The 18,418-nt window shown below is 48.5% G+C and overlaps 2 protein-coding genes across 2 annotated transcripts in view; one reads left to right on the top strand and one right to left on the bottom strand.

Moving 5' to 3' along the window:
- Window positions 1–18,418, bottom strand: part of LOC141059300 (uncharacterized) — a 370,224-nt gene that overhangs the window by 57,918 nt on the left and 293,888 nt on the right. Inside the window, exons 4-5 of the mRNA XM_073555628.1 lie at window positions 923–1,046; window positions 742–839 (exon numbers count right to left, since the gene is read on the bottom strand). Of these exons, the coding sequence (XP_073411729.1) occupies window positions 742–839; window positions 923–1,046 (222 nt within the window). The remainder of the gene's footprint in view (window positions 1–741; window positions 840–922; window positions 1,047–18,418) is intronic.
- LOC141059299 (uncharacterized) overlaps window positions 1–18,418 on the top strand; it is a 779,988-nt gene that overhangs the window by 717,484 nt on the left and 44,086 nt on the right. The gene's annotated exons all lie outside the window — the stretch shown is intronic.

Here is an 18,418-nt window from a genome sequence, read left to right as displayed (position 1 = left end):
TAAGCCTCCGATGTAACCTGAAAGAGAAGAAAAACGCGCTATAATATACTCACCGAGGTGGGCGGTCCGGTCCCATGGGTGTCGCCGTCCCGTCCGGCGCCTCCCTTCTTCATGCGATGACGTCCTCTTCTCCCGTCCTGTAATGGATCCAGCGCAGGCGCATTGCTCTGCCCTGTTGAGGGCAGAGCAGAATTCTGCAGTGCGCAGGTGGCAGACCTTTCCCGATGTGTGCGCACTGCAGGACTCTGCTCTGCCCGCAACAGGGAAGAGCAATGCGCCTGTGCCGGAGCCATTACAGGACGGGAGAAGAGGATGTCATCGCATGAAGAAGGGAGATGCCGGACGGGACGGCGACAACAATCGGACCGGACCGCCCACCTCGGTGAGTATAATATAACGTGTTTTTCTTCTCTTTCAGGTTACATCGGGGGCTTATCTACAGCATTACAGAATGCTGTAGATAAGCCCCCGATGTGTATGCCGGCAGCTGCAAGGCCAAAAAAAGGGTGACAGATTCCTTTTAATAGGTGTCTACAAATATTTGAAGGTATGTCACAGTGTAGAGGCATCATCCTTTCTACAATTTTCACATAAAAACCAGAGGAGCGGTAGAATCATAGTTTCAGTTATATTCCAAGCATAAAACATATGATACTTGTGGCAAAACAACACTGAGCACAAGACCTTCACAGCCGTCTACACATCATAGGGGAGATCTCATGACACCTTCTCTCCATCTACCTGATGATCCTGAGGAGCATGGGGATTTCCTTGTTTATAATCCTGTGGAAGAAGAGGATGGGGACATCTCTCTGGTGTTGTCCTCTTACTGGATAGAACTGGAGGAAACACATACAGGGACTGAATTCATTCTTTACATACAGATAATTATAGGCCGTGTGTATTTAGTCCTGTCTATTACCTGGTGATGTGAGGGGCTGGGGAACCTCCATCATCATGTCCTTGTACACATCTTTGTGTCCTTCTAAATACTCCCACTCCTCCATGGAGAAATAGACAGCGACATCCTGACACCTTATAGGAACCTGACACATACAATGATACCGTCATTCCCCCGATACCTTCATAGCGTTACTGTATAATGTCCCAGCATTCCCAGCAGTGTCACCTCTCCAGTCAGCAGCTCAATCATCTTGTAGATGAGATCTAGGATCTTCTGGTCATTGATGTCCTCATGTATCAGGGGGTGAGGTGGAGGTCCCGTGATTGGGCTCAGGGGTCTTCCCCATCCCTCAGACACAGGGTCCTGACAGCGCTCACTAGAGGTCTTCTTCACTACTGTGTAATCCTGGATATGGAGAGACACATTAATAAATCTCACTACAGACATTTCCAGAGTCCTCACCTCTCCAGTTCTGTCCATCTGTTATTCCCATAGATAAGAATGATGTAATGTGACGTCATCAGAATCTCTCACCTCTCCAGTAAGCCGGAAGAGGATCTCTAGGGTGAGGTGTAATATCCTCTCCGCCATCTTGTCTCTGTCCATATCCATCTTTGATGGGTAAATCAGGAAAATTATCCTAATATTCAAGATGTCCACTGAGAGGATCCGATATTGTAGAGACCTGAATGAGAAGATGAGCCGATGTAACATCATAAAAATCCTGTGTAATAATACAATTACTGGAGATAATAAGGGAAACATATGAGATTTATTATTTTACAGTATTTAGTTTCCTTCTTTACATCTACTAATAAAACCTATATATTTAGGCCACAGACAACAAGCAGTTTCTCCCTCGGAGTCGGCAGCTGAATACGTTCCTCATAGACTCATCTTCCATAACGCTAATTCTCGTCTCATTACCGACACTAGAATCGGCATTAGCAATACTGCAGGAGATATTCATTACACGTGACAGGAGAAATAACTACTTCATGATGAGGACGACATCTTCATCTTCTACTACGGCTCTAGAAACATATTTGGCCAGAGTCCGTCACTGACTCCATCCCCACCGGCCGTCTATATGAAGGTTTCCCGTCTTCCCCGCACTGTAATCTTCTATCACGTTAGATCTCAGCTCTGAGTCACACACAGAAGTTTGAGGCTTTTAGAAAAGATTTTTTGTTTGCACAAACACAGCAGACAGGAATTATCTGATCCCAAAGTCTCCATGTACAGTGATTTATGGGATTATTTCTGGCCTTAGGCTTTCCTATATTACTAGAAAAACAAACAAACAGATAATAACCCCTTAACGACAAGGGGTATTTTTGGTTTTGCAGTTTTCGCTCCCCTTCTTTCCAGATCCATAATATTTTTATTTTTCCGTCAATATGGCCATGTGAGGGCTTGTTTTTTGCGGGACAAGTTGTACTTTTGAACGACACCATTGTATTTACTATGTCGTGTACTACAAAATGGGAAAAAAAATTCAAAGTGCGTTGAAATTGTAAAAAAAAAGTGCAATCCCACACTTGTTTTTTGCTTGGCCTTCTTGCTAGGCTCACTAAATGCTAAAACTGACCTGCCATTATGATTCTCCAGGTCATTACGAGTTCAGCGACACCAAACATGTCTAGGTTCTTTTCTAAGTGGTGAAAAAAAATTCCCAAGTTTGCTAAAAAAAAAAAAGGCGCCATTTTCATGATCTCGGGTTGGGTGAGGGATTATTTTTTGCGAGCCGAGGTGATGTTTTTAACGATACCAATTTTGTGCAGATACAATCATTTGATCGCCCATTATTGCATTTTAATGTAATGTTGCGGCGATTAAAAAAAATGTAATTCTGGAGGTTTCACTTTTTTTTTTCCCTCGCTACACCGTTTAGCGATCGGGTCAATTCTTTTTTTTTTTATTGATAGATCGGGCGATTCTGAACACGGCGATACCCAATGCGTATGTGTGACTTTTTTTTTTTTTTTTTTTTTAATTGTTTTATTTTGAATGGGGCGAAAGGGGGGTGATTTAAACAAATATACAGTGCCTACAAGTAGTATTCAACCCCCAGCAGATTTAGCAGGTTTACACATTCGGAATTAACTTGGCATTGTGACATTTGGACTGTAGATCAGCCTGGAAGTGTGAAATGCACTGCAGCAAAAAAGAATGTTATTTCTTTGTTTAATTTTTTTTTAAATTGTGAAAAGTTTATTCAGAGGGTCATTTATTATTCAACCCCTCAAACCACCAGAATTCTGTTTGGTTCCCCTAAAGTATTAAGAAGTATTTCAGGCACAAAGAACAATGAGCTTCACATGTTTGGATTAATTATCTCTTTTTCCAGCCTTTTCTTACTATTTAAGACCCTCCCCAAACTTGTGAACAGCACTCATACATGGTCAACATGGGAAAGACAAAGGAGCATTCCAAGGCCATCAGAGACAAGATCGTGGAGGGTCACAAGGCTGGCAAGGGGTACAAAACCCTTTCCAAGGAGTTGGGCCTACCTGTCTCCACTGTTGGGAGCATCATCCGGAAGTGGAAGGCTTATGGAACTACTGTTAGCCTTCCACGGCCTGGACAGCCTTTGAAAGTTTCCTCCCGTGCCGAGGCCAGGCTTGTCCGAAGAGTCAAGGCTAACCCAAGGACAACAAGGAAGGAGCTCCAGGAAGATCTCATGGCAGTGGGAACATTGGTTTCAGTCAATACCATAAGTAACGTACTCCACCGCAATGGTCTCCGTTCCAGACGAGCCCGTAAGGTACCTTTACTTTCAAAGCGTCATGTCAAGGCTCGTCTACAGTTTACTCATGATCACTTGGAGGACTCTGAGACAGACTGGTTCAAGGTTCTCTGGTCTGATGAGACCAAGATCGAGATCTTTGGTGCCAACCACACACGTGACGTTTGGAGACTGGATGGCACTGCATACGACCCCAAGAATACCATCCCTACAGTCAAGCATGGTGGTGGCAGCATCATGCTGTGGGGCTATTTCTCAGCCAAGGGGCCTGGCCATCTGGTCCGCATCCATGGGAAGATGGATAGCACGGCCTACCTGGAGATTTTGGCCAAGAACCTCCGCTCCTCCATCAAGGATCTTAAGATGGGTCGTCATTTCATCTTCCAACAAGACAACGACCCAAAGCACACAGCCAAGAAAACCAAGGCCTGGTTCAAGAGGGAAAAAAATCAAGGTGTTGGAGTGGCCTAGTCAGTCTCCTGACCTTAACCCAATTGAAAACTTGTGGAAGGAGCTCAAGATTAAAGTCCACATGAGACACCCAAAGAACCTAGATAACTTGGAGAAGTTCTGCATGGAGGAGTGGGCCAAGATAACTCCAGAGACCTGTGCCGGCCTGATCAGGTCTTATAAAAGACGATTATTAGCTGTAATTGCAAACAAGGGTTATTCCACAAAATATTAAACCTAGGGGTTGAATAATAATTGACCCACACTTTTATGTTTAAAATTTATTAAAATTTAACTGAGCAACATAACTTTTTGGTTTGTAAGATTTATGCATCTGTTAATAAATCCTGCTCTTGTGTGAAGTTTGAAGGCTCTAACTTATTTGCATCTTATCAAACCTGCTAAATCTGCAGGGGGTTGAATACTACTTGTAGGCACTGTATATATTTTTTTTAAAACTTTTTTTTTTTTTTTTTTTAATTTTGGCATGCTTCAATAGCCTCCATGGGAGACTAGAAGCATCCCATACTTGATTGGCTCTGCTACATATAGGCAATGCGCAGATCGCCTGTATGTAGCAGAAGGACAGCATTGCTACGAATGCCGACCACCGGGTGGCGCTCATAGCAATGCGGCATCAACTAACATAGAGGTCTCCAGGAGACCTCTAGTTTTATGCCAACGCATCGCTGACCTCCAATCATGTGACAGGAGGCGGCGATGCACGCACTTCCGGCCTGGCAGCCGGAAGCGCAGGTTAAACGCCACTGTCAGCGTTTGACAGCGGCGTTTAACGGGTTAATAGGCGCAGGTGGATAGCGATTCCACCTGCGCCTATTGCGGGCACATGTCAAATGTTGAAAACAGCTGACATGTCCTGAGTTTGATGCCGGCTCACTGCCGAACCTCTCAAAGCAGGGGGACGACCAATGACGGACTATATCAGTCACTGGACGTTAAGGGGTTAAAATGTTTCAAATGGAAATTGTCATCAACAATTCTTGTACAACACATTATTTTATTGTTTTATTTTGATTGGGGCGAAAGGGGTGTGATTTAAACTTTTTTTTTTTTTTTTTTTTTTTAACTTTTGACATGCTTCAATAGCCTCGGCGATGCTCAGCTCGCCTATGTGTAGCAGATTTACTGCACTGCTATGAGCGCCGACCACCGGGTGGGCCACACAATATGCCGGCAACAACCATAGAGGTTTCAATGAGACCTCTGGTTGTCATGGCAACGCGACGCTGACCCCCGATCACGTGACGGGGGTCGATGATGAGCTCATTTCTGGCCGGGATCCAGAAGCGCTAGTTAAATGCCCGCTGTCAGTGTTTGACAGCTGGATTCAACTAGTTAATAGGTGCGGGCGGATTGCGATTCCATCTGCACCTATTGCGGGCGCATGTCAGCTGTTTATAACAGGTGACATGTCACGGCTTTAAGATGGGCTCAACGCCGGAGCCCACCTCAAAGCAGGGGATCCTCACCACTGAAGTACTATCCCTTCAGCGGACGGAAAGGGGTTAAAAAAAAAAAAAAAACGTGCAAAAAGCATAAGACACATTTGGATATTTTTTTAAAATTAACATTTATTTAAAGAAAAAAAAGCCCCTTTGGGCCCCAGAACATAGATGTACACCACAGGGACGGCACAGGTGCGCCTGCAACAAAAACCCTGGCAGTTTAACCACTTGCTGCAAACATGGCATCTAAGAAGGTGTGACAGAGTTTGGCTGAATGCCCTCAGCCCCCAAGTACTCGATAGTATGGGGCGGCCTAGTTACTACAATACTTACACGCCTAATAATGGTGTCTGGGCTGTAATGTATGAAGGTCTATTAGGCCGGGCCAGAGGCAGCGTCCAATAAGTTACCTTTTATCGCCCCCATACATATCAGACTAAAGTTAGATGAAATCACTGATTTCGGGGGGTTTGGCCGACCATATAATGTATTTCAGAGCCTCCTGACAGATGATGTCAGGGCAGAGAAGGATCTGGCATCCTGAATTTCAGAGGATAACCCGTTTGTTCTTCTTATAGATAATCCTCCTCAAGAGGAGTCTGGAGGCGACTCTCATACAGACCACAGGAAAGCTGGAATATTTGTATGTATGGGGGAGTCGGGAGAGATAGCCGTCTGCCAAATGACTGTTCAGCCAACACTTATCTCATGTGTATGGGGCCGTTAGTATTACACTGACAGGCAGTGATGGTACACGGCACTACAGTAGTACAGTGCATCACCGGACCCATCAGAGGCTTGTATGTTGTATGATCGCACTGATCAGAGGGGTTTAAAAAAGGTTAAAAGTTGGAAAAAAAAAAAAATCACAGTTTTGGCAACAAGAATATCCGTCACTATATGGGAAAACAGAGTCACTGCACAATGTGAGTTACCTCACGTCCATAACTACTTTATTATCCTCCATTATCCTATACACAGTGGAGTAGATAGAAATCAGAGATCCCACAGCAATGGCTGGAATATGGCCCCCGCAACGTAAAGGAAAAAGATACACAGACATTATATACTCTCTGCAGACCGCATGCTGCCTTTGTTAAAGTCGGCAACTAGATGGACCAAATGTCTGTATTTCTCCCTAATCCCTGTCACACTCACCAGGAAATCAATATGGAATCGCTGCACACATAAAATATGCTTTAGTGAGCTTTTTATTATTTATTTGACGGTGATGAAGCGACAGCTGACGTTTCGGCCTAACAACGGCCTTTATCACATAGTCGCTGAAAATAAAAGAATGTACAATAAGAATTCAAGTAATTATATACAGAATATACCAAGTATAGGAATTATATCCGAAGAAGAGACACTATTGAAGGCAAATGTCTTAATGTCATAGGAGCAATTAAAAAGCATAGAGACTCAGCACAACTGAAGGGGAACAAGGAGGCGGCAGATATAACAAAGTATAGTTAGAGTGAGCTCATACCCCTTTGGAAGTAGAGTTTTGGTAGTCACCGGTTGATAGTTTATCACTGCTAGGCAATATTTCAGAAAAATGCGGATTATCCTACATGTAGAGGTAAAAGGAAGTGTGATTACATAAAAGTGTAATATATATATATATATATATATATATATATATATATATATATATATATATATATATACACACACATATATATATACACACACACACACACACATATATATATATATATATATATATATATATATATATATATACACACACACACACACATATATATATATATATATATATATATACACACTCACTGGCCACTTTATTAGGTACACCATGCTAGTAACGGGTTGGACCCCCTTTTGCCTTCAGAACTGCCTCAATTCTTCGTGGCAGAGATTCAACAAGGTGCTGGAAGCATTCCTCAGAGATTTTGGACCATATTGACATGATGGCATCACACAGTTGGCGCAGATTTGTCGGCTGCACATCCCTGATGCGAATCTCCCGTTCCACCACATCCCAAAGATGCTCTATTGGATTGAGATCTGGTGACTGAGGAGGCCATTTGAGTACAGTGAACTCATTGTCATGTTCAAGAAACCAATCTGAGATGATTCGAGCTTTATGACATGGCGCATTATCCTGCTGAAAGTAGCCATCAGATGTTGGGTACATTGTGGTCATAAAGGGATGGACATGGTCAGCAACAATACTCAGGTAGGCTGTGGCGTTGCAACGATGCTCAATTGGTACCAAGGGGCCCAAAGAGTGCCAAGAAAAAATTCCCCACACCATGACACCACCACCACCAGCCTGAACCGTTGATACAAGGCAGGATGGATCCATGCTTTCATGTTGTTTACGCCAAATTCTGACCCTACCATCCGAATGTCGCAGCAGAAATCGAGACTCATCAGACCAGGCAACGTTTTTCCAATCTTCTACTGTCCAATTTCGATGAGCTTGTGCAAATTGTAGCCTCAGTTTCCTGTTCTTAGCTGAGAGGAGTGGTACCCGGTGTGGTCTTCTGCTGCTGTAGCCCATCTGCCTCAAAGTTCGACGCACTGTGCGTTCAGAGATGCTCTTCTGCCTACCTTGGTTGTAACGGGTGGCAATTTGAGTCACTGTTGCCTTTCTATCAGCTCGAACCAGTCTGCCCATTCTCCTCTGACCTCTGGCATCAACATGGCATTTCCGGCCACAGAACTGCCGCTCACTGGATTTTTTTTCTTTTTCGGACCATTCTCTGTAAACCCTAGAGATGGTTGTGCGTGAAAATCTCAGTAGATCAGCAGTTTCTGAAATTCTCAGACCAGCCCTTCTGGCACCAACAATCATGCCACGTTCAAAGGCACTCAAATCACCTTTCTTCCCCATACTGATGCTCGGTTTGAACTGCAGGAGATTGTCTTGACCATGTCTACATGCCTAAATGCACTGAGTTGCCGCCATGTGATTGGCAGATTAGAAATTAAGTCTTAACACACAGTTGGACAGGTGTACCTAATAAAGTGGCCAGTGAGTGTATATACATACACACACACCGGGTGAGTCATAAAGGACGGACGTTTTTAAACTAATCATAAAATCGTTAAATATTTATTAAATATAAATGTATTCACAGATTTGGTTACGTATACTGACAAATATTTGACAAATTCAAGTGTGGAAAACAACATCTGCCATGTGGTGGCCATTATCAGTGATGCATTTCCAAAGGCGTTCTTGGAAGTTGGCATCAACACGTTCCAACACAACTCTGTCGATTTGGGCAACTTCCACTCGAATAGCTTCCTTCAGTTCTTGTAATGATCGAGGCTTAAGCTTGTATACACGTGATTTGAGGTGACCCCATAAGTAATAATCGCACATGGACAGGTCTGGGGACCTAGGAGGCCAATTAATATCGCCAAACCTGGAAATGATGCGACCAGGGAAGAGAGGGCGAAGAACGTTCATTGTTGCTCCGGCTGTGTGGGCCGTTGCCCCATCTTGTTGAAACCACACACTAGAGATGGGGATATGTTGCCGTCGTAACTCAGGAACAAAGAAGTTATTTATCATGGCGATATAACGTTGTGAGTTCACGGTAACAGTATTGCCATTATCGCCTTCGAAAAAGTACGGACCGATCACACCATATTTGCCCATAGCGCACCACACCGTTACCTTAGGGCTGTGCAGCCGTTCGTGGAGCCCCCGGTGGTCGTTTGTTCATTAGTGTACCTCGTGTACGGAGTGCTTCAACCCAACGTAGGATAGTGTTACGAGCGGGAACAGCTTGATTTCTGTGAATATTGAAATGACGCCGAAACTCACGCTGAACGGCTGTGATACACTCATTATTCTTGACAAAACTGTCGTACGCAAAAACGCGATGTTCTATCGTCCACGGCACCATAGCTTAAACTGAAACTAAAATAAAAACAATGCTTTCACCTCACAAACATAACCCCGCCTCCCGCACATCTCTACCTCCACCTGGTGGTGAGTTATAGCCACTTCAAATACATCCGTCCTTTATGACTCACCCGGTGTGTATATATATATATATATATATATATATATATATATATATATATATATATATACACACACACATACACACACACACATATACCCATAGTATATCTAATTGCAATCATGATGAGGTATGTGTATTGGAGAACATTATATCCATCTAATGTGGTCTAAAAAAGTTATATTATAGCTATGTCGCAGTATTTGTGCATTAAAAAGGTCTTAATAGCTGACTTGATTAAATACCAGTATAGCCAATAGTCCAGGTGCTAGAGGAGCAGAGATCCTGTTGGTATGGCGAAACTGCAGTAAAGCAAACAAAAATGTCCAGATGAATATACAGGAAACAAATCCTCAAGACTCAGTGGTGATCGCATAGTTAAAAGCTACGTACAAACATTGGTGGCGCAGTGGAGGATGCAAGCACCGCCGTGCCTCAGCAGTGAGTGAGCCCTGTATCCCACATACTGTTTTATATACATGTGGGAACCGGTCACATGACCGGAAGTGATGTCAGACGCTGGACTGAGCGCGCTCAGAGGCTGTACCGTCGCCCAGGTGGTGAAACCACCAAAAAGATGGCGCGGGGAACCTGCGCAAGCGCAGTAAAGCGCGGTGTTACAAAGTGGCTGTGACGTGATCCAGACATAGGATCGCGTCAGAGGGGGAGCACAAGATGTCTGCGCGTGTGTGTTGGAGCACAGTGGCTGTCAGGGAACTACTCCTGTTGAGAGAATGTAGTGGGGATCGATTTGTATAGAAAACACCATATGGCCACAGTTGTAGTAGAAATCAATAGAGGAAATGCCCCCCACGCTCCACCCGCAGAGCCGCACTCCACATAGAGAATAATGGAGCCTCCAGCACCGACCTCCACCCGCAGAGCCGCACTCCACATAGAGAATAATGGAGCCTCCAGCACCGACCTCCACCCGCAGAGCCACACTCCACATAGAGAATAATGGAGCCTCCAGCACCGACCTCCACCCACAGAGCCGCATTCCACATAGAGAATAATGGAGCCTCCAGCACCGACCTCCACCCACAGAGCCACACTCCACATAGAGAATAATGGAGCCTCCAGCACCGACCTCCACCTGCAGAGCCGCACTCCACATAGAGAATAATGGAGCCTCCAGCACCGACCTCCACCCGCAGAGCCGCACTCCACATAGAGAATAATGGAGCCTCCAGCACCGACCTCCACCCCCAGAGCCGCACTCCACATAGAGAATAATGGAGCCTCCAGCACCGACCTCCACCCGCAGAGCCGCACTCCACATAGAGAATAATGGAGCCTCCAGCACCGACCTCCACCCACAGAGCCGCATTCCACATAGAGAATAATGGAGCCTCCAGCACCGACCTCCACCCGCAGAGCCGCACTCCACATAGAGAATAATGGAGCCTCCAGCACCGACCTCCACTCACAGAGCCGCACTCCACATAGAGAATAATGGAGCCTCCAGCACCGACCTCCACCCGCACTCCACATAGAGAATAATGGAGCCTCCAGCACCGACCTCCACCCGCAGAGCCGCACTCCACATAGAGAATAATGGAGCCTCCAGCACCGACCTCCACTCACAGAGCCGCACTCCACATAGAGAATAATGGAGCCTCCAGCACCGACCTCCACCCGCAGAGCCGCACTCCACATAGAGAATAATGGAGCCTCCAGCACCGACCTCCACCCGCAGAGCCGCACTCCACATAGAGAATAATGGAGCCTCCAGCACCGACCTCCACTCACAGAGCCGCACTCCACATAGAGAATAATGGAGCCTCCAGCACCGACCTCCACCCGCAGAGCCGCACTCCACATAGAGAATAATGGAGCCTCCAGCACTGACCTCCACCCACAGAGCCACACTCCACATAGAGAATAATGGAGCCTCCGGCACCGACCTCCACCCGCAGAGCCGCACTCCACATAGAGAATAATGGAGCCTCCGGCACCGACCTCCACCCACAGAGCCGCACTCCACAGAGAATAATGGAGCCTCCGGCACTGACCTCCACCCGCAGAGCCGCACTCCACAGAGAATAATGGAGCCTCCGGCACTGACCTCCACCCGCAGAGCCGCACTCCACATAGAGAATAATGGAGCCTCCAGCACCGACCTCCACCCGCAGAGCCGCACTCCACATAGAGAATAATGGAGCCTCCAGCACCGACCTCCACCCACAGAGCCGCACTCCACATAGATAATAATGGAGCCTCCAGCACCGACCTCCACCCGCAGAGCCGCACTCCACATAGAGAATAATGGAGCCTCCAGCACCAACCTCCACCCGCAGTCCACATAGAGAATAATGGAGCCTCCAGCACCGACCTCCACCCGCAGAGCCGCACTCCACATAGAGAATAATGGAGCCTCCAGCACCGACCTCCACTCACAGAGCCGCACTCCACATAGAGAATAATGGAGCCTCCAGCACCGACCTCCACCCGCACTCCACATAGAGAATAATGGAGCCTCCAGCACCGACCTCCACCCGCAGAGCCGCACTCCACATAGAGAATAATGGAGCCTCCAGCACCGACCTCCACTCACAGAGCCGCACTCCACATAGAGAATAATGGAGCCTCCAGCACCGACCTCCACCCGCAGAGCCGCACTCCACATAGAGAATAATGGAGCCTCCAGCACCGACCTCCACCCGCAGAGCCGCACTCCACATAGAGAATAATGGAGCCTCCAGCACCGACCTCCACTCACAGAGCCGCACTCCACATAGAGAATAATGGAGCCTCCAGCACCGACCTCCACCCGCAGAGCCGCACTCCACATAGAGAATAATGGAGCCTCCAGCACTGACCTCCACCCACAGAGCCACACTCCACATAGAGAATAATGGAGCCTCCGGCACCGACCTCCACCCGCAGAGCCGCACTCCACATAGAGAATAATGGAGCCTCCGGCACCGACCTCCACCCACAGAGCCGCTCTCCACAGAGAATAATGGAGCCTCCGGCACTGACCTCCACCCGCAGAGCCGCACTCCACAGAGAATAATGGAGCCTCCGGCACTGACCTCCACCCGCAGAGCCACACTCCACATAGAGAATAATGGAGCCTCCAGCACCGACCTCCACCCACAGAGCCGCACTCCACATAGATAATAATGGAGCCTCCAGCACCGACCTCCACCCGCAGAGCCGCACTCCACATAGAGAATAATGGAGCCTCCAGCACCAACCTCCACCCGCAGAGCCGCACTCCACATAGAGAATAATGGAGCCTCGAGCACTGACCTCCACCCGCAGAGCCGCACTCCACATAGAGAATAATGGAGCCTCCGGCACTGACCTCCACCCGCAGAGCCGCACTCCACATAGAGAATAATGGAGCCTCCACCCATATTATAGTGTGGTGTGCTATATTGCTGCCTTATGGGACCTATGTGATGTGTTTTGTCTTTTTAATTGATTTTATTGTGGTTTGTTTTGTCTACTAATAAAAATTCTTTATACACCTTCTTTCGTATCATGGTCTATACACATTTTTACTCATGGGTGTGTGCTTTTTTTGTGCATTGATCGTTTTCTCTAATTGTTCCACTTTTAAAACAGGTCCCTCCAGCCTGGCCCAAATGGGTTCTGGGCATCAAAGTGAGCAAACAGACCATTATCACTGTTTTCAATAAGCAACTGATGTTTTTAAGGGGTTAATTGACCTTGGGCCACTGATCTCAATCTAAGAACACACAGATAGTGATGCCCTGCATCAAACCCAGATCCCCCTCCAGCATGCATCCCCATGCAAGCAACATCACCCCCTTGTCCCCAGGCAGGCCTCCCCTCCAGCATGCAGCCCCATGTAAGCAGCATCACCCCCTTGTTTGCAGGCAGACCCCCCCTCCAGCATGCACATGCAGCCCCATACAAGCAACATCCCCCCCTTCTCCCCAGACAGACCCCCCCTCCAGTATGCAGCCCCATGCAAGCAACATCCCCCCCTTCTCCCCAGACAGACCCCCCCCTCCAGCATGCAGCCCCATGCAAGCAACATCACCTCCTCCAGCATGCAGCACTATGCAAACAACATCACCCCCTTCTCCCCAGGCAGACCCCCCACACCAGCATGTACATGCAGCCCCATGCAAGCAACATCCCCCCTTCTCCCCAGACAGACCCCCCCTCCAGCATGCAGCCCCATGCAAGCAACATCCCCCCCTTCTCCCCAGACAGACCCCCCCCTCCAGCATGCAGCCCCATGCAAGCAACATCACCTCCTCCAGCATGCAGCACTATGCAAGCAACATCACCCCCTTCTCCCCAGGCAGACCCCCCACACCAGCATACATGCAGCCCCATGCAAGCAACATCACCCCCTTCTCCCCAGGCAGACCCGCCTCCAACATGCAGCCCCATGTAAGCATCACCCCCTTGTTTCCAGGCAGACCCCCCTCCAGCATGCACATGCAGCCCCATGAAAGCAACATCACTCCCTTCTCCCCAGGGAGACTCCCAGCTCTGCATGAACATCCACTTACCTGATCCGTGATCCCAAAATACTCCAAATTCCGCCATGACATTCGCATCTTCCTCTGTCTGCTCTGCATTACGGAGGAAGAGGCACCGCCCCTTCTGGTCACATGGGCATGACGTCAGCAGAGGTCCCTCTGGCCACTTGGACCTAGGCACAACCCTGACACAAATGTGTAATGGAGGCTTCTCTTCCTGTCTTACTGTCAGAACACGCCCCCTCCCGGTATGACACGCCCCCAGAAATGACGTAACACCTGGAAGGAGCCCTCAGCCCGGCCCATACAGTCTACTAGTACAGTGAGTCTAGCTTGTGAAGTGCGGCTGTGCAGGTTAGTGATGGGCAGTCCGGCTCTTCTTGCTCCTTTTCTCCCTCCAGTCCCTTCACTATAAAGCCTGGGCCTCATTATACAGCTGTGCAGGTTAGTGATGGGCAGTCCAGCTCTTCTTGCTCCTTTTCTCCCTCCAGTCCCTACACTATAAAGCCTGGGCCTCATTATACAGCTGTACAGGGGTCTAGTGATGGGCAGTCCAGCTCTTCTTGCTCCTTTCCCCTCTTTTCTCCCTCCAGTCCCTTCACTATAAAGCCTGGGCCTCATTATACAGCTGTACAGGGGTCTAGTGATGGGCAGTCCGGCTCTTCTTGCTCCTTTCCCCTCTTTTCTCCCTCCAGTCCCTTCACTATAAAGCCTGGGCCTCATTATACAGCTGTACAGGGGTCTAGTGATGGGCAGTCCGGCTCTTCTTGCTCTTTCCCCTCTTTTCTCCCTCCAGTCCCTTCACTATAAAGCCTGGGCCTCATTATACAGCTGTACAGGGGTCTAGTGATGGGCAGTCCGGCTCTTCTTGCTCTTTCCCCTCTTTTCTCCCTCCAGTCCCTTCACTATAAAGCCTGGGCCTCATTATACAGCTGTACAGGGGTCTAGTGATGGGCAGTCCGGCTCTTCTTGCTCCTTTCCCCTCTTTTCTCCCTCCAGTCCCTTCACTATAAAGCCTGGGCCTCATTATACAGCTGTACAGGGGTCTAGTGATGGGCAGTCCGGCTCTTCTTGCTCCTTTCCCCTCTTTTCTCCCTCCAGTCCCTTCACTATAAAGCCTGGGCCTCATTATACAGCTGTACAGGGGTCTAGTGATGGGCAGTCCGGCTCTTCTTGCTCCTTTCCCCTCTTTTCTCCCTCCAGTCCCTTCACTATAAAGCCTGGGCCTCATTATACAGCTGTACAGGGGTCTAGTGATGGGCAGTCCAGCTCTTCTTGCTCCTTTCCCCTCTTTTCTCCCTTCAGTCCCTTCACTATAAAGCCTGGGCCTCATTATACAGCTGTACAGGGGTCTAGTGATGGGCAGTCCGGCTCTTCTTGCTCCTTTCCCCTCTTTTCTCCCTCCAGTCCCTTCACTATAAAGCCTGGGCCTCATTATACAGCTGTACAGGGGTCTAGTGATGGGCAGTCCAGCTCTTCTTGCTCCTTTCCCCTCTTTTCTCCCTCCAGTCCCTTCACTATAAAGCCTGGGCCTCATTATACAGCTGTACAGGGGTCTAGTGATGGGCAGTCCGGCTCTTCTTGCTCCTTTTCTCCCTCCAGTCCCTACACTATAAAGCCTGGGCCTCATTATACAGCTGTACAGGGGTCTAGTGATGGGCAGTCCGGCTCTTCTTGCTCCTTTCCCCTCTTTTCTCCCTCCAGTCCCTTCACTATAAAGCCTGGGCCTCATTATACAGCTGTACAGGGGTCTAGTGATGGGCAGTCCAGCTCTTCTTGCTCCTTTCCCCTCTTTTCTCCCTCCAGTCCCTTCACTATAAAGCCTGGGCCTCATTATACAGCTGTACAGGGGTCTAGTGATGGGCAGTCCAGCTCTTCTTGCTCCTTTCCCCTCTTTTCTCCCTCCAGTCCCTTCACTATAAAGCCTGGGCCTCATTATACAGCTGTACAGGGGTCTAGTGATGGGCAGTCCGGCTCTTCTTGCTCCTTTTCTCCCTCCAGTCCCTACACTATAAAGCCTGGGCCTCATTATACAGCTGTACAGGGGTCTAGTGATGGGCAGTCCGGCTCTTCTTGCTCCTTTTCTCCCTCCAGTCCCTACACTATAAAGCCTGGGCCTCATTATACAGCTGTACAGGGGTCTAGTGATGGGCAGTCCGGCTCTTCTTGCTCCTTTCCCCTCTTTTCTCCCTCCAGTCCCTTCACTATAAAGCCTGGGCCTCATTATACAGCTGTACAGGGGTCTAGTGATGGGCAGTCCAGCTCTTCTTGCTCCTTTCCCCTCTTCTCCCTCCAGTCCCTTCACTATAAAGCCTGGGCCTCATTATACAGCTGTACAGGGGTCTAGTGATGGGCAGTCCGGCTCTTCTTGCTCCTTTCCCCTCTTTTCTCCCTCCAGTCCCTTCACTATAAAGCCTGGGCCTCATTATACAGCTGTACAGGGGTCTAGTGATGGGCAGTCCGGCTCTTCTTGCTCCTTTCCCCTCTTTTCTCCCTCCAGTCCCTTCACTATAAAGCCTGGGCCTCATTATACAGCTGTACAGGGGTCTAGTGTTGGGCAGTCCAGCTCTTCTTGCTCCTTTCCCATAGTTTCTTCCTCCAGTTCCTTCACTATAAAGCCTGGGCCTCATTATACAGCTGTACAGGGCTCTAATGATGGGCAGTCCGGCTCTTCTTGCTCCTTTCCCCTCTTTTCTCCCTCCAGTCCCTTCACTATAAAGCCTGGGCCTCATTATACAGCTGTACAGGGGTCTAGTGATGGGCAGTCCGGTTCTTCTTGCTCCTTTCCCCTCTTTTCTCCCTCCAGTCCCTTCACTATAAAGCCTGGGCCTCATTATACAGCTGTACAGGGGTCTAGTGATGGGCAGTCCGGCTCTTCTTGCTCCTTTCCCCTCTTTTCTCCCTCCAGTCCCTTCACTATAAAGCCTGGGCCTCATTATACAGCTGTACAGGGGTCTAGTGATGGGCAGTCCAGCTCTTCTTGCTCCTTTCCCCTCTTTTCTCCCTCCAGTCCCTTCACTATAAAGCCTGGGCCTCATTATACAGCTGTACAGGGGTCTAGTGATGGGCAGTCCGGCTCTTCTTGCTCCTTTCCCCTCTTTTCTCCCTCCAGTCCCTTCACTATAAAGCCTGGGCCTCATTATACAGCTGTACAGGGGTCTAGTGTTGGGCAGTCCAGCTCTTCTTGCTCCTTTCCCATAGTTTCTTCCTCCAGTTCCTTCACTATAAAGCCTGGGCCTCATTATACAGCTGTACAGGGCTCTAATGATGGGCAGTCCGGCTCTTCTTGCTCCTTTCCCCTCTTTTCTCCCTCCAGTCCCTTCACTATAAAGCCTGGGCCTCATTATACAGCTGTACAGGGGTCTAGTGATGGGCAGTCCGGTTCTTCTTGCTCCTTTCCCCCCTTTTTCTCCCTCCTGTCCCTTCACTATAAAGCCTGGGCCTCATTATACAGCTGTACAGGGGTCTAGTGAAGGCTTTTTAGCCCTTTCCTCAGTCTGTAGCTCCTGGGAACAGGCCCTCACTCCTGTCCCTTCACTATAAAGCCTGGGCCTCATTATACAGCTGTACAGGGGTCTAGTGATGGGCAGTCCGGCTCTTCTTGCTCCTTTCCCCTCTTTTCTCCCTCCTGTCCCTTCACTATAAAGCCTGGGCCTCATTATACAGCTGTACAGGGGTCTAGTGATGGGCAGTCCGGCTCTTCTTGCTCCTTTCCCATAGTTTCTTCCTCCAGTCCCCTCAATATAAAGCCTGGGCCTCATTGTACAGGGGTCTAGTGTTGGGCAGTCCGGCTCTTCTTGCTCCTTTCCCATAGTTTCTTCCTCCAGTTCCTTCACTATAAAGCCTGGGCCTCATTATACAGCTGTACAGGGGTCTAGTGATGGGCAGTCCGGCTCTTCTTGCTCCTTTCCCATAGTTTCTTCCTCCAGTTCCTTCACTATAAAGCCTGGGCCTCATTATACAGCTGTACAGGGGTCTAATGATGGGCAGTCCGGCTCTTCTTGTTCCTTTCCCCTCTTTTCTCCCAGTCCCTTCACTATAAAGCCTGGGCCTCATTATACAGCTGTACAGGGGTCTAGTGTTGGGCAGTCCAGCTCTTCTTGCTCCTTTCCCATAGTTTCTTCCTCCAGTTCCTTCACTATAAAGCCTGGGCCTCATTATACAGCTGTACAGGGGTCTAATGATGGGCAGTCCGGCTCTTCTTGTTCCTTTCCCCTCTTTTCTCCCAGTCCCTTCACTATAAAGCCTGGGCCTCATTATACAGCCGTACAGGGGTCTAGTGAAGGCTTTTTAGCCCTTTCCTTAGTCTGTAGCTCCTGGGAACAGGCCCTCACTCCTGTCCCTTCACTATAAAGCCTGGGCCTCATTATACA

Source organism: Dendrobates tinctorius, unplaced genomic scaffold (genome assembly GCF_039654945.1).
Source record: "Dendrobates tinctorius isolate UK_male_01 unplaced genomic scaffold, ASM3965494v1 ptg000226l, whole genome shotgun sequence".
Taxonomy (NCBI): Eukaryota; Metazoa; Chordata; class Amphibia; order Anura; family Dendrobatidae; genus Dendrobates; species Dendrobates tinctorius.
This window is presented reverse-complemented; position numbering and strand designations above follow the sequence as displayed.